This window comes from Sprattus sprattus (assembly GCF_963457725.1).
Source record: "Sprattus sprattus genome assembly, chromosome: 15".
Lineage (NCBI taxonomy): Eukaryota > Metazoa > Chordata > Actinopteri > Clupeiformes > Clupeidae > Sprattus > Sprattus sprattus.
Genome location: NC_137913.1, coordinates 25,160,890 through 25,188,275, shown reverse-complemented (window position 1 = coordinate 25,188,275; position 27,386 = coordinate 25,160,890). Strand labels below are relative to the sequence as shown.

The 27,386-nt window shown below is 43.9% G+C and overlaps 1 protein-coding gene across 1 annotated transcript; it reads right to left on the bottom strand.

Moving 5' to 3' along the window:
- Window positions 1–998: 998 nt before the first annotated feature.
- tmem161b (transmembrane protein 161B) lies at window positions 999–21,696 on the bottom strand (the record flags this gene model as incomplete). The annotated part of the gene is made up of 12 exons (XM_080853203.1): window positions 21,563–21,696; window positions 14,007–14,110; window positions 12,817–12,900; window positions 9,487–9,584; window positions 9,212–9,368; window positions 7,182–7,333; window positions 6,897–6,957; window positions 6,553–6,693; window positions 5,428–5,541; window positions 4,844–5,018; window positions 1,566–1,662; window positions 999–1,306 (listed from the first exon to the last, which is right to left on the bottom strand). Exons 1-12 carry the CDS (start codon window positions 21,563–21,565, stop codon window positions 999–1,001), a joined length of 1,494 nt encoding a protein of 497 aa, XP_080709329.1. The 5' UTR covers window positions 21,566–21,696.
- Window positions 21,697–27,386: the final 5,690 nt, after the last annotated feature.

Here is a 27,386-nt window from a genome sequence, read left to right as displayed (position 1 = left end):
TTCACAGTGACTCACACACACACACAAACAAACTCACGCACACACACACACACACACACACACACACACACACACACACACACACACACGCCGGCAGCAGCAGCAGGCATGGGGGAGTACACCCACCAACAAACACACAAACAGATGCTCATAAACAAAAGGCAAATTAGGTCTCAGTCAAAGAATGTCACACACACATACACCCACCCAACACGCAGACACACACACACACACACACACACATTTGTTCACTCACTTAAACACAAGCCCCCCCTGAGTCAAACCCAAGGGGTACAGCCAATAAACGTGACCTGTAGGAGACGCTCATCTCTTCATTCCATGAACAATCTTCACTGGTAACTACTATGGACAAAAACTCATTAAAAAATCTAAACAAACAAAAAAACATAGAATTTAAAAACTCTCCATTGTCCTTTAAAAACAATATAAATATCTATATGAGGCAATGCCAATGTGGGCCTCCCCCTTCTCCCCTTCCCTCCCCTCCTGCCAAAGGTGTCTCCCTCATGCACTTCCCTGGAACATCAGCCCTAAACTTCAGTTCCGTCCCCGTCCCCGCTTAAGCCCCCCACCGTCCTTCTTCCTCCAGTCCCCTAAGACATCACATCCAATCTCCCATCTGGATTAAATTATTACTGTTGTCATGTGTTATTTCAATTATTATTATTATTATTATTATTATTATTGTTATTAATATTATTGATGACAATATGACCATAAACATGAGCAGGTCCTCCTCCCCGTGACCCGTGGTGTCCCCAGTCCAAATGTGATAAAAACAGAAAAGAAGTCATCTGTGGAGGAAGCACATCAGGAGCTCTGCTGATATGATGACATATGTGCAGGGAGGAGAACAGGGCGAGTCCTGAGCCCTGAGTCCTCGAGGTCGGGTCCTCAGCCACCCCACCCCCACCCCACCCCCCCGCCCCACTGAGCCCTGGGGGCTTCCGGGTGCGGTGCGGTCCGATTCCCCTCGGCTACGCGGCCATCAGGTACTGGTGGTAGAAGATTCCAAAGATGGAGGTGGAGAAGAGGCAGGCGGCGATCCACCAGGTGAAGAAGGAGAGCAGGCCAGAGAAGAGGAGGGGGCTAAAGACTGTCCGCAGGCCCCCCAGGGCCATAGACAGCTGGGCCACGGCCGGTGCGGCCACGGCCCCTGCTCCAGCCCCTGCTCCGGCCTCTGTGGCGGCAGCTGCCAGTGCTCCTGCTCCTCCCTCTGCGGTGGCGGCCTCGGAGTTCAGAGCGCAGAGGTCCTCCTCAGGGTACACTCCCCACGAGTGACCGCCTGGAGACACAGAGCGAGAGACTTCATGTAGAAAACACTGACCATAACCATGCCAATAAAGCTTCTTTTTTTTGAGACCAAGAGACATCAACACACACACTCGCAAACACACATGATAAAAGAAAACAGTCTTCACTAAGATTTATTGCTCCAGACACTTTCATCCTGCAATGATCCTACAGAGAAGACCATTCAGGACTTGGTGTTGCAGGTTGAGGACCTTTGAGCCACGGAGCTCAATCCCTTTAAAGCGACTTACCTAAAGTTTTTAGCAGCAAGGTTGTGTGCAGCAGCATCACCAGCGGTGCCATGTACTGGAGTGCAATAACACATAGGTAGTAAAAGACCCGGGCCACCTGCAAACACAACACAGACCGTCCAAACAGTTACATGAGAGAGAGTTGAAAAACACAGAAAGGAGGTAGATGGGAAAAAAGTATAAAGATGTCCAGAAATTATAGTAAAATGGACTCTTAAAAAAACCATGAGACAGCGAGGGAGAAAAAGAGAGAGAGAGGCATTTTTGGGAGAGCAGGAGAGAGGGGGGGGGGGGGAGAGGGAGAGAGTGAAGAGTTTCACGGAACAGAAAGTAGGCATTCAGACAGTCTGGCTATCAGGGCAGAGGAGCATCCATTTGCGAGTCTCACTTAGGACTTGGCACATCAAACGGCCTCCTCTTCTCCAGCGCCTGCTCAGGAGAGGAATGGGGAGCAGATGATTTGGGGAGCTGGTGTGGGGGGTGGGGGTGTTTCAGGGTGGAGGGGAGGTTTTGATCTGTACTGAGGCACCACTAAGCCCAAATGGCAGCTCATTTCCCTGATATGGCTGGGAGAGGTTGAAAGCAAGAAGGGGGGGGGGGGGGTGCGCAACAATACTCCCCATTTCCCCTTTTCAGCGCCAACATGTTTCTTTTTACTTGGTGCTAGCACATCTGTCCACAAAGTAGGCTCGAGGCGGACGCTGCTGCATTTGAGCGCACCAAACTGGCCCTAGTGCCCCTCGGAAAATGCCACGTGTAAGAGGATAAAAAAAGAACTAAAAAAAATGAAAAATGGTAACATGAATGAATGAAAGCATTCCGTCCCATCTCCTGGCAAAAGAATCTTCCTCAACTCCGCTCAACCTTCACCTTCACCCCGTCACATCTCCTCCATGTAAGACCCTTATACCAAGTCTTAAAATAATAAAAAAGGCATATAAAGAATTAGGAGAATATACAGTGCCTTGCATAAGTATTCACCCCCTTGGATGCTTTACCCTTTTATTGCTTTTGTAAATCAGTCATGGTCAATATAAGTTGGCTTTTTGGAAAAAAAAAAAATCACAAAAAAGCCCTCTTTAATGTCAAAGTGAAACCAGATTTCTACACAGTTATGTAAATTAAATAAAAATATATAATGAAAATAAGTGATTGCATACGTATTCACCCCCTTTATATAGACTGACCTAATTCAACAGATGTCCAGCCAATTGGTGCTAGAAGTCTCACAATTTGTGAAATGGGGATCAGTGTGCAGTGAATGTGTCTCAAGTGATTGTAGTATAACGACACCTGTGTCTGGAAGGTTAATTCACTGGTCAGTAAACAATATTCCTGTCTATTGTTAAACCATTTAGACCCAAGATCACTCTAAGCAACTCAGAGAAAAGGTTGTTGAAAAGTATAAGTCAGGGGAAGGATACAAAAAAATGTCCAAGGCACTAAACATCCCCTGGAACTCTGTTTAATCCATCATCAAGAAATGGCTGGATTGTGGCACATGTGTAAATCTGCCTAGATCAGGCCGTCCTTACAAACTGAGTGACCGTGCAAGAAGGAGACTAGTAAGAGAGGCCACCAATAGACCTATGACTACTCTGAAGGAGTTTCAAGCTTCAGCAGTTGAGATTGGAGAAACTGCATACAACATACGTTGCCTGGGCTCTTCACCAATCAAAGCTTTATGGAAGAGACCCACTGTTGAAAAAAAGTATCGACTACAGTTCGCCAAAAGGCATGTGGGAGTCTCCATGGTCAAGTGGAAGAAGGTTCTGTGGTTTGAGACCAAAGTGGAGCATTTTTTCAACAGTGGCTCTCTTCCATGAAGCTTTGATTGGTGAACAACCAAGGCAACAGTGGTGGTATGCAGAGTCTCTCCCATACCAGCTGCTGAAGCTTGAAACTTCTTCAGAGTAGTCATAGGTGTCTTGGTGGCCTCTCTTACTAGTCTCCTTCTTGCATGGTCACTCAGTTTGTAAGGACGGCCTGATCTAGGCAGATTTACACATGTGCCATATTCCTTCCATTTCTTGATGATGGATTTAACAGAATTTCAGGGGATGTTAAGTGCCTTGGACATTTTTTTGTATCCTTCCCCTGACCTATACTTTTCAATAACCTTTTCTCTGAGTTTCTTAGGGTGATCTTTGGTCTTCATGGTGTAACAGTAGCCAGGAATACTGATCACCGAATACTGACCAGTGAATGGACCTTCCAGACACAGGTGTCGTTATACTACAATCACTTGAGACACATTCACTGCACACTGATCCCCATTTCACTAATTGTGAGACTTCTAGCACCAATTGGCTGGACCTCTGTTGATTTAGGTCAGTCTATATAAAGGGGGTGAATACTTATGCAATCACTTATTTTCATTACATATTTTTATTTAATTTACATAACTGTGTAGAAATCAGTTTTCACTTTGACATTAAAGAGAGCTATTTTGTGATTTTCTTTGTCCAAAAGCCAACTTATATTGACCATGACTGATTTATAAAAGCAATAAAAGGGTAAAACATCCAAGGGGGTGAATACTTATGCAAGGTACTGTATGTGGGGATACAGTGTTGTTGATGTGAACGCCATATTCCAAACTCTAAGGTGCACCAAGGGGCCGTACCAGTGTCCTCCAGAAAACGGGGGCCTGAGGTACGGCTCACCTGAACTCCAGTGCGGTTCGTATTTGGGGTGAAAGCTATTCGATCTAAACCCAGGAAGTAAACACTACTGATGACACAATAAATAAAAATCACAGTTAAATGCAACATGCAGTTTTCTAAAACGCTTCAAAAAAAGGGGTCTGGATGACAGCTAGGTGACAGTTCATGCTTGAGGGTATGACTGTATGCTCTGTAAGCAAAGCTTCAAATTCATCTCCTATTGCCATCTGTCTTCACAAAACCCTTCTTATCCGAGAACCTCGCATCATTTATGGCAGAGCGAAAATGACCAAATTGGCAAAAAGATGAAGAAAAATAACCTTTACTTTGCGTCGTTGCCTAGCGTAAAATAAATAAACTAAATAAAAGAAGGTAAGTCGCTTGCATGTTGAAATAAACTGACCATTGTTTGCAACTCAATAAGGTCACGTGTAAAGAATCGAGTAGGGGTAGGAGCAGGGAGGAAAGATCGCACTCTAGTTCAGAGCAGCAAAGTAGACCGAGTGTGAAAACAGCCATTTTCCCACCCTAGGTGTCTGCCCACCCCAAAAGAGGGAGAGTGTAGTCCCAGGTGTTATCACAAGCCACAGCCAACACCCCCTTCCCCCTCACCATCTTCTGCAGGTCGACGGTGCTGATGCGCCCGGCCTCCTTCTTCATCTGCTCCACGGCCTTATTGGCCAGGTTGAGGTAGGCCTGCAGGTGGTGGCGCATCATGGCCAGCCGCAGAGCGCACAGCAGCAGGATGGCCCACAGACGCAGCGTGTCAAACGTCCGCTCAGTCATCCTGAAAAGAGGGGAGAGAAGGAAGGACACAGAGGGAGAGAGAGAGAGATAGGGGTGTTAGAGGGATGGAGGGAGATGGAGAGAGAGAGAACGCAAGGGAGGAACAGAGATACATAAGTAGGGGTGTGGAAGGTCATGAAGAACGAGAGAGAGAGAGAGAGAGAGAGAGAGAGAGAGAGAGAGAGAGAGAGAGAGAGAGAGAGGGGAGTTGGAGAGAGAAAGAGCAGGTAAAAAAGAAAGAGAAAAGAATGACAGAGAGCCGGCATGAGATAGGGTGAAGTGAGAGAGGGTGAAGTGAGAGAGAGAGAGTGAGTGAGAGAGAGAGAGAGAGAGAGAGAGAGAGAAAGAGATGGGGTGAAGCACTACTGGAAACAGAGCGAGCGGAGCGTGGGCGAGTGGAGATCACTCACAAAGGCACACTCTCCTTCCCCAGAGTGGGGTTCATTATGTAGTCCTTCGTTAAAGGCTTCACCCACAGCAGAACCATAATCAGTGGGGCCAGGAAGTTGATGTGCAACAAAGTCCTGTGAGACAGAGAGAAACACACACACACACACACACACACACACACACACACACACACACACACACACACACACACACAAAAATTGTCAACACAGCATGTCAACAGTGTTCAGTGTTCTATATGGACAGCTGGAATATCTGAGTAGAGAGTACAGAGGCAAACACTTGCTTGGGAATTTCATGGGGCAGAAGAAAATAAACTGTTACAACTGGTTTAAGAAAGAGAGAGCGAGAGAGCAATATTAAGAGTGGTAACAAAAAAAATTGAGGAAAAACAAGTAGTAAAGGGCGAAGTGAGGACAAGCAAGGCTGTGCTAGGAGGGTTGGCCACTGGTGTGTCCAAGCGATGCCGCAGGGTTACTGTAAGCTCCAAACCTAAACGGGAGCAGTCATGGAGGTGCTGAGAGCAAAGTGGATTAGCTGGGCTACTGCAATAAGGTCCCGCCGACCATATATGATAGCCACCCCCTGCCGACCCTATATGATAGCCGCCCCCTGCTGACCCTATATTATAGCCAACCCCTACCTCCCCCTAGTACCCCCCTGAAACACACGCTCACACACACACACACACACACACACACACACACACACACACACACACACACGCTCACACACTCAAACTCCTTCCGCAGGCGGACTGACTGTAATTTTGAGCCCACGACCACCTAGTGGCCTAAGCCTCTGGCTCTGACGTGGGCTGAAATAAGAGACACGTCCCAGCTGTGATAATACTCATCTGCAGCTCCGAGCAGCACTGGAGGACTGCAAGGCACGCTTCAATGTGTGTGTGTGTGTGTGTGTGTGTGTGTGTGTGTGCGCGTGTGCGAGCAGGTGACTTTGCAATGCACCTCCACAAAAGCAAACCCAAAAACACTTTGGAAAGGTTTCAAAACCAAAGGATAAGGATAGAGTAAAGGGACTGGTACATCTTCCTCGTGCTTAAAAAGTGCGGGTGCGCGGGCATGTGTTCAAAAATAAAACTGCTTTTCAGTGCACAAACAACTCACTGCGTCACTCTGCCTGTGGTCAGGGTAAGGGCATCCAGATGCATCTGAGCCAATCGCAGGCCTGGAAAGGTCAGAAACGCTCCAGTCAGGGAGCAGAGGAGAGCCAGGATCAGCTTGAAGGTTAGCTTGGATATGGGGCCCCTGGCGACAACAAGAGCAAAAAGAGCAGGCGCTGCTTAACAGCGGGGAGGCTATACAGCATCACACAAAGGCCCTGTAATGTTGGCATTAAATATACATTAAACATTCCTCTTGCCTCTACAAGTCACATCACCCCCCCCCCCCCCCTTCACACACACCCTTCCTCCCTCAATCTCTCACACACACAGACCTCAAACACTTACTGCGACTGAAGCCCTTGATTCTCGAGAAACTGCACAGCACTTTCAGAGAAATTAGCGAACCCTATAATGAGAGGGAAAAACAGATAAGGGATTTATCCAAAGAGAAAGCATACTTATAGGGATTTATTCAAGATGAAGTATAATTATAGGATTGCAAAACCAACAAAAAAATATTAATATCATTTATGTTTTTATTCCCAAAAAATTAAGTGAATAGAAGTATGAAGTCAAACTAACAACCACCGTTACTTGACAGACACCCAACACATTCCTATTCCCACTCACCACTCTCCAGGCCAAACTCCAGGTAGTTCTCAGTGACGATGAGGATGGCCATGGCCTTGACGAAGAAGAAGAAGGCAAATGTGATGCAGAGGGAGCGTTCTCCCCCCTCCTCCAGCCTGAAGTAATGGGCGGTGAGGGAGAAGAGAATCTTTCTGAGGGACTGTAGTTAAGGACCACTGACTGTCAAGAGACAAGACGAGAGCCCTTTCCCTTTCCAGCCTAAAGCTGGATTCCTTCAAAAAGCCTCATGGCAGAGGATGATGATAATAATAATAGTAATAAGAGGAAGATTTTTTCATTTTTACTTTCCACATGGTCAGTAGGATAATGCCATCAATGTACAATTTGTGGACTTAAATGAGGACAAATCCCCAGAAAAGGGTAGTTTATGAGTTTCATTAACAAACATGAAACCAAACTGCATCTTCAGCACACGCTGATAAACCGAGAGACGTGCGTATGAGCCCACCCCTCAGCGTGACTCAGCCCAGCTCTGTTCATGATCAACGGATTAGCGCTGTGCTTCGGATGAACGGAGTGCCACCTTACAGTGGCAACCTTTGATTAGCTTCCATACGTCTGGATTTTGTGTGTGTGTGTGTGTGTGTGTGTGTGTGTGTGTCTGCGTGTCTGCATCAACACTTCCACACATTGCAGACATCACCATGGAGACCAGGGCATTCCATTACTGCGCCTCCCTAGACGATATTGTGGCGCTCTGTCTCTGGCTTTTCTAAGTGGAAAATAGCAGCACTTGTTGCTTCAAAGCGGAATTCAATACTGGGAGGTTTTGTCAAATGACAATCATTAACAGGCAATGAGTCTTGTGCACTCCTTCACTCCTTCAATTTTCTTAGACCAGAGCATTATTGGTGGAACAAAGGACCCAATTCTGGAGGTCAAAAAGAAGCACTTTTATCAATTGTTTTACTCTATTCTTAAGCTGCAGCATTTAGTATTTGTGAATTGACAGGTTGCTCAACAGTACATGTTTGGAAACAACTGGGTGAAGGCAGAATAACGGTTTCACTTAAATGCTGATCTTTGAAAAGGACATTTTAAGAGACCCATACACAGTTCTCCATAAGATTTTGGCAAAAAAAACAGGGCTTAAGACTGATTGTAAGTCAAGTTGGTTGTGACGTTGTAACTGAAACATTGCACAACAGTGGCGCACAACATAATTTTTACTTAGGCTGGGTGGAAACATTTACACACAATCTAAAATGAGGTTAACCTTCAAAATAGAAAACTGTAGTGTCCCTGAGGCTCTATCGCTGTATCCACAACACCAGCAATCATATTCCACCTCTTTTTTTTGTATATGTTTTATATGTTGAGTATTATCTAGCTGTTCCTAGCAACGACACAGTTAGCAATTAAGACCTTCTAGCGCAGTCAGCCAATGGGCCTGGTAGAGGTCCAGACAGAAATGAGACACAATTCCTGTATTATCAATGCAACCATCATCTTCTGTCATCTTCATCTCATCCTCCCTCCCTGATCGCTCTTTTTCTCGCTGGCAAATCAGTCTGCCAGGCTGCAAAAATTGCGCCTCCAATCTCTCACGGCAGGCAATCGCGTCTCCCTGCAACTGACTGCTCTCCTCGAAGGCCAGTCACGTTTGCGGAAGGGGAGATTGATCCTCCTGGACTGTGTCGAGGTTAATGTGTGTGATTTGACAGGAGGCATTGGAGCGGCGGGCGTGCAGAATCGACGAAGTAAAGGTGCACATCATCGCAGCTTCCGGTCTGTTTACATCACTAGACGCTGGACACATGACTTCAGAGCCCTGAGACCTCTTACAGTGCAGTATGGTGGGAGTTTTTGGGGTAAAAACAGGGAAAAATATGAAGAGAACACGAATGCCTCCATTATATTCTGTGCGAATTGCATTTGGCAATCTTACGCGAGTGAGGCAAAATTACTTTCTGAAGCGGGGCTTTATTGCGACAGCAAGAAAAAAAACTAAAAATCAAATGGCAGTCAGTGTGAAATGATGAGGTGATCTCCGGACATGAAAAGGATACATGACAAAGGCCAGGACTAGCATGCACCACACCACGCTGATGTTCATCTCTCCGTTGGCTTCGGCCACGCAGAAGTACAGCTCGGTGATGAGGTACACCACTGTGGCGGCCACCGTGAAGTCCACCAGCCACTGGAACTCTGGGAAATAATGAAGTGCTGACAAAACAGGAAGGAATGTTAAGCAAGGCACTGACACTGATGTCCTTAGACTATTCATGCTCGCAGAAACCTCATGAAAATAGAACCCCCCCCCCCCCCCCAGAACCCTCCATACCTAGCGTGTCTACTTCGGTAATGCATTTCGTCTCCAGCTGGAGGTCGATGTCCTTGGGAATGGTCAGAGGCCTGTTGTCTATGTGCCCGTTGTGCTTCCTAAAAAGGCAAGACCGTTAAAGACCCATGGGTCAAGGAAGCAAAGTATCTAGACCCTCACAAAACATTAGAGACAGATGAAGATAAACTGTGGGACATACAGTGCCACTTGAAAGTATGTGAACCCCTTGAGCACTTAAGCGTTTTCTGTTGTTTTTCCATGATTTTTCATTTTTTTATCACCAATTTTCCATAGATGAAATGTCAGGTTTATGTTTATCATTTGCATGTACTTGTTTAGAGGAAATTGTTTGGGTAGCCGAAAAACTACATGAAACATGGAATAAGTCCATTTCAAAAGTAAGTGAACCCCCAGCTGAATTGGTAAAGTCAAGCAGGTAACAGATTCAGTGAAACTTATTTGGGTGATTAATTAGTCAATTGAGCAAACCGATCATCTGAGACATCCTTAGGGAAAGGTTTGGGCAACACAGATTAAAAGAGAGAGGAAACCAACCAAACTACTGTAGTGCCAATGTGTACCCACACACAGATCAACAATGCCGAGAGGAAACGAGATATCCGAGAACATCAGGAAGAAGGTACTGACAGCCCATCAGTCTTGGGAAAGCTATAAGACCATCTCCAAAAGATTCCAGCTCCATCCATCCATCCAAGACAAATCATTTTGAAATGGAGGGCAATCAACATGACCACATCTCTGCCTAGAAGTGGACGCCCATCAAGACCATCACCAAGAAGCACCAGAAGAAGAATAAATCAGGTAAAAGTCAACCCACACATCACCTCTAAAGATTTTCAGACCTCTCTGGCAGCATCTGGGGTAAATGTACATGGGTCTACAATCAGACGAAAATTGTTGGTTTTGATCGTGACAAAATAATTCTATCTCGGACTCATCTGTTTAAAGAAGGGACTTCCAGAAGGCCTTTGGTTTATCCAAGTGCTCTCGGGCAAAGTTGAAACGGGCAGTTTTGTTCTTTCTTGAGAGCAGAGGCTTCCTTCTAGCAACCCGATCATGAATGTCATGTCTATTCAATTTTCGTCTGATTGTAGACCCATGTACATTTACCCCAGATGCTGCCAGAGAGGTCTGAAACTCTTTAGAGGTGATGTGTGGGTTGACTTTTACCTGATTTATTCTTCTTCTGGTGCTTCTTGGTGATGGTCTTGATGGGCGTCCACTTCTAGGCAGAGATGCGGTCATGTTGAATGCCCTCCATTTCAAAATTATTTGTCTTGGATGGATGGATGGAGCTGGAATCTTTTGGAGATGGTCTTATAGCTTTCCCAAGACTGATGGGCTGTCAGAACCTTCTTCCTGATGTTCTCGGATATCTCGTTTCCTTTCGGCATTGTTGATCTGTGTGGGTACACCTTGGCACTACAGTAGTTTGGTTGGTTTCCTCTCTCTTTTAATCTGTGTTGCCCAAACCTTTCCCTAAGGATGTCTCAGATGATCGATTTGCTTAATTGACTAATTAAGCACCCAAATAAGTTTCACTGAATCTGTTACCTTCTTGACTTTACCAATTCAGCTGGGGGTTCACTTACTTTTGAAATGGACTAATTCCATGTTTCATGTAGTCTTTTGGCTACTCAAACAATTCCCTCTAAAAAAAGTACATTCAAATGATAAACATATACCTGACATTCCTTCTAAGGAAAATTGGTGATGAAAAAAATGAAAAATCATGGTAAAACAACAGAAAACTCCTAAGTGGTCAAGGGGTTCACATACTTTAAAGTGGCACTGTATACTCTGAATCCACTCTCTTCTCAAAAGGAATGGCAGACAAAGTAGAGCGGACAAAAAAAAAACACCAACTGACTGATCATTTAAGGAGGCCTTCAGTTTGACTATCTGTGCCTTTGTCAGACAGACTGAGCCTGAGCCAACAGTGTGGGGGCCCACCTTTCAACCACAACTTCACTGTTTCCAAGAGAAACCAAGTCACAATGTTTGCATTTTTTTTTTCGACTTGGGGGGGGGGGGGGGGGGGGGATTATCTCAAATGCTGAGCGTAGGGGACAGAGAGGGAGGGGGAAAAAAAAGGAGGAGAGATAATTCCATACAAATACTCAAATAAAACATACTTCCCCCTGCCGTTTGTGGGCTGCTGGCTTGTGAAGTGTTGGAGGGCAGGGGTAGAATGCTGGGAGCAGTGGGGCTCACAGGGACACAGGGAGGATTGGGCCTTCCCCCTTATGAGCTACCAGATCTGGGTCAGGTGGAGGCCGGAGGGGGGAGGGGTGGGGGGAGAAGAGTGAAAAGGGATGGAGGGTCCCAGGCTTGCTCCCTCCACTGCACGACTCCAGGCCAGCTGTCTGCTCCTCTACTCTGGGGCCCCCGTGTTTGCACAGGGGCCTTGTGTTCTTCAGCCCCCAGCTGCACAATAGCACTGCATGACTGGGGAGGGTTTGGAAGCCTGTGTGTGTGGGGGGGGGGGGGGGGGGGGGGGGTTAGAGTATAGGACCCACACGCTTTAAATCATTTCATCTCCCAGCACCTGACTAAAAAATGGCTGCAGAGTTCCTGTGGTTCCGGCAGCGGGGTGGAGGACTGGTTGAGATTTGTGTGGGACAACAAAAGGTGAGCATATTGTAGATGCGGCTCAAGGGGCGATGTGCACGAGGACGCCGGAGCACCTTTTTTCTCTCTAAAGGGATTAAAGTCCCGCTGGCCCTGACCGCATCTAAGGAAGAGTGTGTATGTGTGACGGACATAATCCTCCCCCAAGCATGTTCAGAAATGTGTGTATTTTGGGTGTGAATTTGGCCAACCTAAAAATACTTTTGCAAACATGTTGGTATGATCGTAACAACACCTTCAAGCCTTACTTGACACACAATAATGGAATAATGACGATGAAGACTTATCTCCTTTGAAAGAAATAGCACAGCTTCAATGTTAATGCTACATTTTCAACAACTGAGTTGATGGTGTTCTCAGTGTTCATCACCTTGATTAGGGGTCTGGAGAATCCCATGGAAGTTTTGTTTGCCATTATGGGGCCCACCACTATATATTCCAAAGAAACATTAGCACATCTGAGGCCCCTGGTATCCTCAATTTAAATCGGGCTCGTAGGTGGGCCTTCTAAACTCATGCACTTCACCTCACAGCTGCTGTGGTGACACAACACAGGCCTGAGGTGCACAATACTATGACTTGAAAATGATGAAAGGCTCGACACCGGTCTCCTTTTCTCTCAGACTCAGTCACACACACACCGCACACGTACAGAGAAGAGAGACAGAAGAATATTACCTGTCTTTTTTGCTCTTTCCCTTTTGGAGTTTTCCAGCGAGGCTTCGCAGCTCATCATCTGAGGGATGCTGGTACCAACGCAGACTGTACAATGGCATTGAGAGTTCAAGCCAAGGGCCAGAGAAAAAAAAAAAAAAAAGAGACGAGAGTGTGAAGTAATGACTCAGACCAGAAACAATACTGACAGCAAAGAGACAGCAAAATCAATATTAGCAGACAGGACTTGAAATGCCTTGTAGCCAAATACCCAGGATAACCGAGTGTTCGAGAAGTAGCTTAATTATCCAATTAGCTTCCTCCACATTGATTAGTGCGCCCAGTTAACCAATAAACACAAATGTTATGCTCCACAACAAACATGTAGCCTACACAATGGCTTAATAGCTCTGAAGGGAACACATCTTCAGCTCTTTAATCTGATTTGTACTGGAGCTAAAAGTACTTTGCTGAAAGGTTTGCAGGGCTCCTTGCGGATGAGACTTGGAAAAAAGAGCGCTTTTCGCCCCTTTTTGCAGGCGATTGAAGACAAACATTTAGCACAACCTCTTCAACTCTGTTTAGAAAACCCATGTTGTCACACAGGCGTCCTTAGAGGGCTGTGCCTCTTTCGCTGGCTCTTCATGATTATTTATTTATTTATTACTGAAAGGGGGTAGGGGGTAGGGGGAAAAAAACATAATTAGCAAACTCTCTGGAGCCATGTGCTAGCAGCCTCTCTTCTTGAGCCAAAAGTTTTATGAAAATGAATCTCATGGCATTTTTTTTTTATAAAATATATTTTTCACAAAAAAAGAAAAGAAAAAACGAAACACTGATGAATTATTAAGAAACTGTTTACTTCAAAACACATATGGCCCTAATTAGAGGAAATGAAGCAGGCTCCTATAGTCCTCCTGGGGCTTATTCCGCTATCTGAGGAGCCCTTTGGTCTCGCTGACGCATCTTAATGATACACTTTATGGGGCTAGACCACAAATAAAGAATTAAATTAAATTCCTCTCAGCAAACAATTAATAAGGTGAATTATTTCAGGGTGAATCAATTACTCCTGTGATGGTCCAAGACTATTTCTTATAACCGTCCAAGGGCAAAAGATGTAGTAGGTGAAGTGCCCGCGGCGCATGCGAGTGGACAAGAAATGACAAAGTAGTAGAGGGAAGTGAGACATCTGTCACACCACTGTACTTTACCCGCCACTGCAGAGGAGCCATCTTGCGAAGGAGTAGTGTGGTATGATCTTCTGGATCACGCTGGCCATTACCATGGTAACTACCAGCTGCACACTGATCACACCCTGTGGAGAGAAAAACACACACATCCACAAACACACACACACATCCACAAACACACACACACATCCACAAACACACACACACACCCACACAAGAGAAAGTTCACATGAGTTCACCTGGACCACTCTTGTCAAGTATTCTGAAGCAAATGTGGGGTTAGGTCAACTTGGTCTATAGCGGTTTTCAAACTTTACAACCAAACTTTATATTATGTAAAAAAAAAAAAAAGGCAATCTATGCACTTTACTAGCTATATGACAACATAGGAAAATAACTGAACTTAAAGCTTTTGCTTTTACTGAAAGAATTGAAGGTGTGTACTGGTATAGAGTACATCAAGCAATAGCTTGTCTTATATGCCATTACACTCCCTAATACTGTGTCAGTCAGGAATACCCTAGTGGTAAAATGCTGTGAAGAATGCTATGCAATGTATCTCTAGGCCTGTGTTTTTGTGAGTGTAAAGTGAAGCATGCAAGGTAGACTTCCAAGCCTAGTAGACGGCCCTTTTTGGTAGCCTTAACTAAAAGTACAGCATTTGTTAAGAGAGTGTTAGAGAGTTAGAAAGTATCAAGGTAAATTTCTTACGCAACTGGACTGAACTTTTCAAAGTCAATTATCTACATCTTTGCATTTGCGTGGGAGTGCATAGCACTACCAGAATCCATATGACGAACACACAGTTACTGCTCTAAGCTCGTGTCCTGCACAGAGGCAGAGAAAGTGAACTCACACCTAAATTACTGATGAACTCTGTAATTACTTCATGCCTAGCTGACAACACAGGGCAGATTTACTGTTGCCTGTATCACACTGTCATCTAATTGAGGTAGGTCACCATGAGTGCTGTGCAGGTGACTAGGTGCATATGAATATCCTTACCAAATCAGAACATCATTTCCCCCTAAACACGGTGCTAGATAGACAGCAAAAAATGTATTTCACGGAACTGGAGGTTTCGATGTGTACTTTCTGTAGGCTACAGAGGAGAAATCAACTAAGCAATTATTTTTTCATTTAACAAGGTCAGCCAGTTCATTTCATTCCGCAGTCTGAAACTTAAAAGCGTAAAGTTGGGAGGAAAAGCATTTCACATTTTTTCCCCTCTTCATTTCTTTTTTCTCCCTGCATGTTGCATGTCTCATTTGGTTGAATTTGTTTCTCCAAACAAAATGCCTTTCTGATTCCCTTGTCTCGGTGAGGCATTGTTAAAGCATTGAACATGTTCCTTTACAAATCAAGACTCAATCTAGGAATTCCTTGGGGGCAGAGTAATGCTAGCCTGACATTACAGATGAAATATTCCAATTGGGTTTTGGCTTCTCAGCTGAAAAACTGCAGAGGACCTTCTATACGTCAAAACCTTTACATCCTACAGTCCACACGTTCACCCCGTCTGCCCTAAATGGGAGTGGATGTTATGGAGTTTCATTTATTTTTTAAAGGCAAGAATGTGGCTGCACACACTTTATGATATGAACAAATATCATGCCGAAAGACCTGCAGGACGCATTCAAAACTAGTTCCCTTGTGAGTAACTGGAAAACTGTCAGTTCAGTTACATTTCACTCAGTAAGCCACTTACAACAGTGCAGCTCAATCTGAGAGTAATTTAAGTGGACTTAGACAGGATTTCTCCAGAGGTGTTGGCTATGATTCCACGGCGCCGGCGTTGCCATTCTGCACAGACAAACATGACCACCAGTCTCCTTGAAAACCCCATGCAACTCTTGGCCAGTGAATGAATGTCACCTCCTCAGGCCCCTGTGTCCAAGATGCCCTGAGAGTCCAACTACAAAAACTTTGGTACAGTGGTCTAGACGGCTAAAAAAGCTAATAAGCACATAATCTAAGATTACTTCTGAGAAGGAAGGAGGCTTTAGACAGACATTATAAACTGTCAAGCTAAGCCTACAAAAGTGGTTAGGCTAAATTCCTTACTGGTAGAGTAATGCTAACTTAGAAAAGATCCATAGCTATAAATTGGATCCTAAAGCCCTAAACCTACTAGGATGCTAGCAAGCAGGGGATGCTGGGTATTACACCCAATGTAAGCTGCTTACGAGGTGGGCATGAGTCCTGCTTAGAATGGCTAACTTCCAATAAGTGAAATGATCTTGTGGTGTCTGAATTTTGGCTCACCGCTATATCATAGATCCATATTTCAAAGCAAAGACTTGTAAGGCATTAGCCTGGATACCAGCCTGAACTCCGCCCACAAAATTTTTGGGCTGGGAGATTCAGTCTGGAATCGAGTTAGTTGGGAGAGATTTAACGTTTCAAAAAGGTTGAAACGCAATCTAAACCAATCAAATTGTAAGGGCGGGCTTTATACGTTGATGGACAGATATAGATAGAATATACCGGAATATACATCGAACAAAGATGGCGCCGTCTCGGGAGCTTAGTGGGACATATTTTATATGATTTAAGCTATCTACACGACTTTTTTATGTCTACATTGACTCGGTTAGTTGTGTATACGCAAAACGAGTGTTGCCGAGGATTTTAGGTCCTAACTAAAGCACTCTAGACCATTATTGATCGGTTATGCTAACGCGTTGGCCAAAATAATCGTTGAAACTAATGGTAGATTCTAGCCTTGAGTGCTAATTAAGTAACGTGAGCAGGCATATCTCAGCAGATATTGACAGCGCATTCAGTTTGAAAGAGGAACAGAGAAACGCGATCAAGGCATTTGTCGATTGAAAAGATGTTTTTGCCGTCCTTCCTACGGGAGCAGGTAAAAGTTTAATCTGTCAGATGGTAATAGCTACTACGTTGCGCTGATTGGTTCTAGGTATCCAATTCAGCGAAGAGGAATTTTCTTTCCTGGTTCGTTGAAACACGCCCCATAATCACGGCCCAGTTGTCCGATCTCAGACTCATATTCTGACTAGAATTATGAGTATGACATCGTCAGGCTAGTAAGGCATGGCAGCCATTGCTAAAGCTTTGCGATGGAAACACAAACTTGTGAATGCCCTTTGCTGACACTCCATCCAGCACCAGACATGCTGATAACAACAAAGGGAAAAGTACATATTGTTAATCTCATGATACACTCTCACCACTAAGTACTTTTGTTTTTTCTTTGTCCTCTTCGTCAAGGTCACCGGTATCTGCGGCACCTTTTCAGTGAAAAAACAAAACTGCCTTTGACAACACTATTCACACTAGCTACAGCCACACACTGACAGGGGAATAAAAGAATGGACAGTACCTCGGAGGGTCCTTTAGTAATCGAAATGCATAGCATCGACTTGGCATTCCAACATTGTCATTATTGCTTCCGAGAAAAAACGGCAACACCAAATCCCTGCTAAGACACATTTCCACATCCACCCTTGCCCGGGCACTTCGAATAATGCATAAAAAAGCGGTGGAGAGCCATCGCCCACCTCTGTAAGACAACTGAAGCCGACTTTATTACCTGAAGTGAAAATGGTTACCGAGAGCAAGGAAATGAGGTCATAAAAACAAAACACAGAGAGAATGTGTGCGAAAAGAGTGACTGTTTTACAGTGTCTCCAGCCTACATTTTTATAAGCTAATTTTACCTTGGTCTCCCCACACACACACACACACACACACACACACAGCTGATGTAGCACTTTCCCCCCCAGAATTCTGTCAGGAGATGCAGAGATCTGAGCCAAAAAAGAAAAGCAATTCAGATCTTCGATTTTGGCCTGAGAACTGAGGCTAGATTCCGTGAGGGGGGTATTTTTTTTCAAACACTGAGTGGTGATCTTAAAGTTGCATGGTGGGGGGATATAAAGAGAGTGAGAAGAAAAAGTATGATATAACGAGAGCCAGAGAAGTAAAGCATACACTCTTTCAACTCTTTAATACAGGCACTGTAAGGGCAGAGGTCCATTAATTGGCCAATTTATTTCCTAGTCAAAGAACCTTGGGCAAAGTGACCTGTCTGGTATCAGAGTATAGCAGGCGAGATGGAATTTCTCCCCCTAACGTGTCCCTGGGGATATGTAGGTCAAGCGGAAAAGAAAACCCACACACACCTGGCTGTGTGGCCTGACGGACCCCGGCCAGGGACACGAGCTAGGCCCCGGAGAGCCCACTGCCTCGGAGGAAATTGAACCAGCATGGGCATGCTTATCTCCTTCCGTCCTCCTGACCCAAGACCCATGGAGGTCAGATGAGGTCAGAGGAGGCCTCCACAGATAACAAGCAGCTAAGAGCTCAAACACACACACACGCACATCACACCACACCACAAACACACACACACCACACATCACACCACACCACAAACACACACACACCACACCACAAATACACACACCACACATCACACCACACCACAAACACACACACACCACACCACAAATACACACACACCACACATCACACCACACCACAAACACGCACACACCACACCACAAACACGCACACACCACACATCACACCACACCACAAATACACACACACCACACATCACACCACACCACAAACACACACACACCACACATCACACCACACCACACCACAAACACACACACACCACACATCACACCACACCACAAACACACACACACCACACCACAAATACACACACCACACATCACACCACACCACAAACACACACACACCACACCACAAATACACACACACCACACATCACACCACACCACAAACACGCACACACCACACATCACACCACACCACAAATACACACACACCACACATCACACCACACCACAAACACACACACACCACACATCACACCACACCACACCACAAACACACACACACCACACATCACACCACACCACAAACACACACACAAGCACACACCACACCACACCACACCACACCACAAATACACACACACCACACCACAAATACACACACACCACACCACAAACACAAACTGGCCTTCCACACAAATTGTGCTGGATGCACTGAAGAGTACACACCTGGATCTGATGCATCTAGAGTTGAAGATATAACTAAAACAATGCAACAGTAAGGGCTGAAGTGTTAATAGCCAAAAAGGAAGAACAACACAGTCGTACTCTAAGTGAAACTGACTGCCTTACCTTACCAAAAAGCTGTAATTGTTTGGGGGTATAAAGACGCATGCATAAGTGAGGGATCACCCAGTGCAATTAAAAAGAAAAAGTTTGAATGACAACAAACAACAACAGGTACAAGACAGAGTAATCAACCGTCTACAGCACTGCGATCGGTCCGTCAACAACCTCTATAGATATTGTAGATTGACTGTAAACATTTTACATGTTTGGGACATCCAGTCTCTCACAAACATTGCTTTGTTGTGATCCTGGCCATTGTTGTTACCAAAACACTGTCAATTACAACTAGAGGTGCATTTCTCCAAGATAATGTGATTGTGACAGCAGCCAGCAGCCATTGCTTACAGTAACCTATAGAATTACGTGAATGCTAACATGATAACACACGTAACCACAACAAAGGTTTGACTCTCCAACCACCTGTTGGATGAGTCACAAATATCATCTAACAAGGCACAGGGCAGCTAATTCTCTAACACCAATGACCCACTGACATCCTGGCACACAGAGGCAGACAACACACATTCCTCTATTAAAATCAGTTCATGTTCAAAGTGAGTTGATGGTCTCCATTCATTGTGTGCAATGCACCTTACAGAGTTTTAGGAAGAACTCAAACACTTCCATCCTCAGAAGAATGTCTGTTGTCTTTGCTTGCTCTTCACAGTCAGAGATGGCAATTAAGACTCTTTTCATTGTAGTAGCTTAGTGGTGGAGTGACCTACTCCTCCCTACCCCATTGAAGTGACCGCTATGATACATTCAAAGAGTATCATAAAGTGTTTAGACTCACCTCTTTAGAGCTCATCTGTTATTCTAATGCCTTTGTTACATTGTGTTACATGTTTGCCGAACTACAAACCAACACAACAGCAATGTTTCATATCAATCAAACAAACAAAAACCCAGCTGACCCATCAATTAGCTGCCTACAAACACCTTATAAAGAATTAGGACAGACCTGTTAGAACTACAATGGAATTGATATTGTGAAAACCCTGGGAGTTCAAACGGTTTTAAAATATCTTGGAATAATGAGAAATATAAAAACTTAAGAAAAACAATGTCATATGTGATGTCACATAATTAAGACATGGATGGGCGATTCTGATTTTTGTAGGCCAATCTATGCATGACAGCCTACATGAAAATAAAAGGTATAAAAATAAACCAGACCTCTTGATAGTTAAAACTTGAAGGTGAAGTCAAAACTCTACATAAAGGTTGAACTGTCTGGAATAAGCAACTAGGCTTATGCAGCTTGAACAATCGTACATATATATATATACGATTGTTGAAGCTGCACTGTGTTGAAATGTGTAAGCCTAGTTGCTTATTCCAGACAGTTCAACCTTTATGTAGAGTTTTGACTTCACCTTCAAGTTTTAACTATCAAGAGGTCTGGTTTATTTTCAAAATTGCAGAGATGTCTAAAGGAACTCCCCCAACAACTTGTCAAAGGTATCATTTCCCTTCCGCAATCTTCATTTATGGTTCTTATTACTTATTACCTATATTGTGTTCTTATAAAACAGAGGAGCTAAGGACAGACTAAACTCATCAGCTTGAGGAATTTCCCAAAAAACCTGATGTGAAAAAGTGACGGAGCCCTAACATTTTGAAGAACTGGCAAAATGATTTATCCTGGAACTTAGAGATTTCACTTTTGCAGGAGCAAGAACTTTCATTGTAAGACCTCAAATCAAGAGTCCATCTAGTAGTCATCAGTGTTCATTCTGTAGGCATATTTCATTAAAGTCAGGTGAGACTACAGCCTGTAAAAAATCTGAGCTAGGTTTGTTTTATTAAGAAAAATAAATGACCTTACAAACCAAGCATTGAGGACCCTACTTGGAGGACAAGCTGAGGTCAAACACAGCCCTTGATATCCCCTGGCCAGGTGGGGTAACGTTACACACCTTTACCTGAGCCGAGAGCAACGAGCTAAGTTATGCTACATTTATGAAAGACAAAACAGTACCTATTCACGTCTCACCCCACTCAAATTGTAAATCAGAGAAATTGCTGCTTTGTTTACTTCGATAACTGTCCAAATCCAGCTTTGATTGTTTGTGTACCGGCCTATACCATAACTAGCGTTCATTAAGATACTCTCAGCTAGCCGCCTAGCAATCGACATTGACACCTGCACGTTAACGTTAGCTAACTGTACAGTTATCTACCACGCCATGGTTTACCATGTACAGTGTACAGAGTGAATCAAACAAGACACTGGACATCAAATTACTCCAGCAGCAATAACAACTAATGTTAAAATGCAGCTAAATGATCTTACCGGTAACAAGAAGCTTAGCTGAAACACAATTCTATGCACCACTCTATCTAGCTAACGTTAGCAAAAATTGCTAAATTTTAGCTTGGGACACTCACCATATTGATGTAGTAGAACGGGAATGGATTCAACGCCGACTGACTCACTGAACACCCCTTCTCGGAGATCAAGCTGCACGGCGCACATAAGCCTTTCTGACGTTGGTAATGTTTAAGAATAATTTGTTAGATAGACAGATAACGCCCCTATACACCTGACATCGCCTATGGTAAACTGATCCAACCCCAGCTCCAATGTTTTCAACCGCAGTAGAGGTCACTCTAAGATTTTTTGGAATATAGCTTACCATAGATATGCTTGTATGCCGAATGTATAGTGTTGCGTATTTTAATATTTCCAAGTTAACTGTTTAAAAATAAGTAAAATTATTGATATTGTAAATGGTTCACATCTAAGACTTTATCAGCTTATGCCTGTTAAAGACGTTTATTGTTAAATAAATATAGCTTTTATTTAGGCAAATATATAGTCACCTAAAACCCGAAGAAGGACCTGTCCACCGGAAGCAGTGCTGAAAGAGCTGGCGGAGGGTTGTTTAACCCCTCGTGTACTAGCAGAGCTCTGTCAAACTGTATCAAATCGAGCAATATTGGTGTTGCGGTTATACACGGTACATGGGACTTTAAAACGTATTGATTTCCACTAAGGATGTGTTGCACACATAAGCCATTTGGCAAATACTTCCTACAGATTTAGGTTAAGAAAAAGGACGTTTTTGTGGGGAGGATGTGAATGAGAAGAGGAAAGGGTAAACCCCTGCATTTAAAAAATATATAGTCTACATCTCAGCAAGCAAGCCTTTGTCCGAGCTAGGATCAATTCTATAAGCAATGGCTGGATTGGGAATGATTTAAAGCAGAAATAAGGAGTTCTGTTCCAAAACAAGCAAGTCATCTACCTTAAAGGTATGCAAAAACCTTGCAAACCCACTAACAGCCCAGTTGACACTGATAGAAGCTTGCCAACATAACTGGTGTCTTTTGGCAGTATAGCTGACAATGCTGTGAAAGCTTTTCTTCCATTTTTGCAGAATGTCCCAGCCCAGAACACATAACTACATAGGGCTTATTCTGGATGGCTAGTGGGAAAGACAGGTGTTTAACTGTCTTTCACATTTCACATATGCTATCAAAATGAATCTGAGGATTTTATCAAAACTATTCACCTATTAAACCATACCTCCTAAAGTGTCAAATTGTTGCATAGTGTTACTTTAACATCTAAAATAGAACAGTTTGAAAATTTACCTATACAGTCCTGTTGGACGTCTTTAGAGGTGAGAGTCAGGGTTCGAAGTATAAAAAAAGGTGGTATGCAATATGTCAGTGCAGTGGTGCTGGACAGCAATGTGTGTGTGTGTGTGTGTGCGTGTGTGTGTGTGTGTGTGTGTGTGTGTGTGTGTGTGTGTGTGTGTGTGTGTGTATATGTGTGTGTGTGTGTGGGGGGGGGGGGGGGGGGGGGGGGTATATTCCAAGAAAGTGGTTTAGTGGCAAACATAGATTCATCAGAGTAAGTGGTAAACCTCCTAATAGAATAGCCTTACGACTTTGATTTGCTAGGACAATGAAGCTCATGGACTCTTCTATTAGGTGATTGATACGATGTAGATGTGTAGATCATAAGCAAATGCTTGTTTATATGAATGTACATGAAATCACGGTATTTGTTCTCCATCAGAAATTAATTTGCACTTCCACTCTTTCCTTTATTGAGTTTATATTATTTTGTCCGTGTTTATTTATCTGTTGCCTTATCACCTTGAAGGTGCAGTCGGTGGGTTTTGCTGAAGACTGAAATGACTCTGGACCCTCAATAATGGAATATACGTATAGGATAACAGTGCACAATTGTTCCCCTGGGCATGAGGATACCTTGTTTGAGGTGTTTTGTATGTACATTTAGTTGTTGACTATTTAGAGGTTCAGGACATGTAAATAAATACATAAATAAGGGAAACAAAAGGTGTAAAGTGCACACCAAAATTTAAGAACGCTTAATTTGTCATACCTTTATCATGCCTTAAATTCGAGAGAAGCATTTACATTTTTGACAACAGAAACTACTCACTGCACAAAAACTAATTTTATGAATTTGTGAAACTATAGTCTGTCACTGACAGTCTTTTTCCCTTTGATACTAATTTAATGGCAGGTTTGGAGTCGGAATTATGATGTACAGTATAGACACACTATTAAAGCCCCCCACTTTACTCCCACATTTTTCTGTCAGGAAGGCTCTTGCTGAAATCCATCACACACACACAACCCAGTCTCCTGTCACCATTAATGCAAGATCGTTGACGAACTGAGACTTTTCCTCTGTGCACATCATTTGTAATGAATCATGTTCAATTAAGGGAGGAAGAGAATAGAAGGAAGGGAGACAAGTGAAAGGGGTGTGTGTGTGTGTGTGTGTGTGTGTGTGTGTGTGTGTGTGTGTGTGTGTGTGTGTGTGTGTGTGTGTGTGTGTGTGTGTGTGTGTGTGTGTGTATGTGTGTGTGTGTGTGTGTGTGTGTGTGCGTGCGCATGTGCATCACATTCCTTTTCTTTATGCAAGCTAGCTCCCTAAGCAAGCCCGGCGTTGCATCACCCCACACCCCACCCATGCAGACATGCACACAGCAGGACCACGTCATCGCCCCATCCCCAGTCCCCTCGCTTCCCCCCTCACGCCCCTCACTTCTCCCATTAAAAATGAACTGACAAGGCTTCCATACTCAGGCGTGATCTGTGTTTAAAGGCAGATCTACTTTAATTGAGTCAGGTCAGTGTGAAGAGCAGCTGATTGTACTGATGTTCAGGTTTGAAAGCACAGCTGCTTTGATGGCGTATCTGAGAGACAGCGGGATCGTTCGAATTCAATTTCCGTCCTCGGCAGGGCGACCTCAACCGCACATCTTTAATCGTAATAATTTCATTAATGATTCAGAAGCTGTCCAACGGCAACACAGAAATGCCTCCCCCCCCCCAAAAAAAACTGCCAATGTCTTTCTCTCTGTCTCTGGTGAAGATTTGCTGTGTTTTCATTTCCCTCAACCCAGGTCTCTACTGGATGGTTTATTTTAAAATGAGACATAACAGCAGGGAAAGAGAGCAAGAAGTCAACTTCCTCACATACCCCCACCCTCCTTTTTTCTGTTCTTAATCCATGTGATCTCTCCCTTGTCTTCTGAGCCTTTTCTTTTGCTGCCAAGCCCTGCAATATACATAAAGGCAGCACAAATCTCACAGCCACACCACTGCATTATCAATCAAGCACACTCTATGTTGAATGTCCTGCTTTATATTTAAAGGCAGGGATTTGTTTCTCATGTTGTAAATGTGGAGAGTATTACAAAGCTTTTTTGTCTTTTATTAATCACACAAGGATAATGAACGTGTGCCTCATATCCCAGCAGTGTTAGTTTTGTTTGGAAAGTAAGGAGAAAGCACTTACAACAGAGATTACAGAGCAAGGTCATGTAGTCTTTGTGTGTGTGTGTGTGTGTGTGTGTGTGTGTGTGTGTGTGTGTGTGTGAGTGAGTGTGTGCGTACATGTTTTTACTACCTATTTTTTTTTTATCTTAAGAATGCAGATGAAAACAATAGAATATTATATTATTAGTATTATTATAATAGTATTATAGTTATAAACACATTTGTATTTGTATTATGATGTTTTGGTGTAATAATGTGAAACGTTTGGTATGCATTAAGCAAAATGACTATGTGTATTTGTTTCGTCAAGCAAATCTCATGTACCAGGAGCCGCTTTGGATGGCAGAAATCTTTCTCTTTATTTGCCATCGCAATGTCACTTCAATTCCAGTTAGAACAATCACAGCATCTCTGTCAAATGTCACAAGAAACTCTCGAGAAACAAAATGGTATTTAAAAGGATCCTATTCAGTTGCCGATATTTAAATTATTCCTGGGATTGTAAATGTCACTTCCAGCATGTTAACATTAGACCCCAGTGCCAGACATTCCTTTGATACAATATGAGGCATTTTTAGGTTATTTGTTTTGTCACCGGCCAACAGAGAAAGGCCACGGCTATGAAATGCTTTCCTTTGACCAGTTTGTCTCTTCATTTACTGTCTGGCAGAATGAAATTATTATGTTTTTTATTCATTTAAAGCTACATTTAGTGATTTTAGAAAGAAACTTTTGTTTTTCAATCCCTCAATCAGTTAATCGCTCCATAGTCGTTGAGAGTACTGCCATGTCAAAGAGAAAACAAGAACAACAAGAAAAAATATATAATAGTTACGTCCAAAACATTCAGGAATGATTTTTTTTTCTTTTTCACATGGCTGGTCCATGTTCCTTCTCACCCTTCACTCCTCTGTTCACATTACAAGTAATAGGCCCACTTCTATTTTTACACTTTTTGCATTTTTAAATACACCTTGTCCAGCTGTACAGTGAACAGAGTGGCCACATGGGGCCTCCTGCCCAAACCAACCCCAGTGTGAAGGAATGTCACTGCCATCGATCTGTCTGAAGACCTGAAAAGAATGATGGGGAGGTACTGTACATAGTTTGACCACTCTCGCTAATTAACAACCCTTTTGGCTGTGTCTTTTGTGTGCCTTGAATGAGGTGGAGTGAAGGGGGAGTTTCATTCTAGTTTGTCATTGATAACGGTACACCATTGTGTAGCATGGACATTTTGCCTTCACTTTCATTTTCTTTAATCCCCTATTTGCCTCACTCGTCTGCTGCAGTTTCACTAAAGTTCTTTTGAGCGAGCGTTTCTTGACAAGCGGTCTGTGCCCCTAGGTTCTGAAAAGTGGGGTGGATCGGGGTCTGAGTGGTGTGCTTTGTGGGGACTATCGGGTCACATCGGCTCCCCGCTGCAAACTCCCACACCTTTTCACACCCCCCGCCTCCAACCCCCCCTGGCGCCCCTGTATCCATCTGCCTCAAACCCACAGCCTGAGTGAAGAGCCTGGCTAATGACTGGGAGTCCCGTCTGAGTGGGTACGGGTCCTTCAGTCCTGTTCTTTTTTTTCCCCTCAGTGTGTAGGTAGTTCAGACTCTCAGACATGGCCCACACCATACCACCCACTTGCCCCGCCTCCCAGCGCTGGCTGTTTGCTCTGAGCAAGTGTTGTTTGCACTGAGCTGAGTGTTGTTGAGGGGGGTGATGGGGGAGGGGGGCGGGGGGCGGGGTTGCACCTGACTGGCCCACAACCACCCTCTCCAAAATAATATGGGTTTCGGCGAAATAAAGAATTAATCCCTCAAATTAATAATAAGCCGGACAGACAGGGGCAGAGAGAGAGAGAGAGAGAGAGTGAAAGAGAAATGAATCAGGAAATGAAAGCTTATATTCTTGCAGGTGGAGGCAATCCAGACCCTATCCACGAAGGACCTCCAGGCTGGTATGGTGCTCAGGGTGTCCCTTCACAGCACCTATAGAGGTCTTGCCTTAAATCAATCACATCAATCATATCAATCAGAGTTTATTTTATCTGTAAAGCAAAGGATGCACAGCTTAATCCAAATTGTTTATTTTAGCCTGCATTAAAACATATGCTCTGGATGTCTCTGCATAACGGAAAATTGAAAAAATATTGCATGTCAGAATTTTCTGTGGTGTAAGTGGTGCTTGACTAAATAGGTCTGGCATCATTTTAACCAATACTTTGTGTGTTTGTCTTTTTGTAGGATAAACCTGGCTCCAAGTGTCATCCACAGGGAATGGCATGGCTATGGAGTTATATCTTTAAAAATAGAGATTTCCTTGTTAAAGATCCCTTTTACTCTGCTTACATTACATACTTACATACACATACATAGCAACCCCCCCCCCCCCCCCCCCAACCATCACTTTTCCACTACCGTGCTTGAGAGATGTTGTCAAGCACTTCTCCTG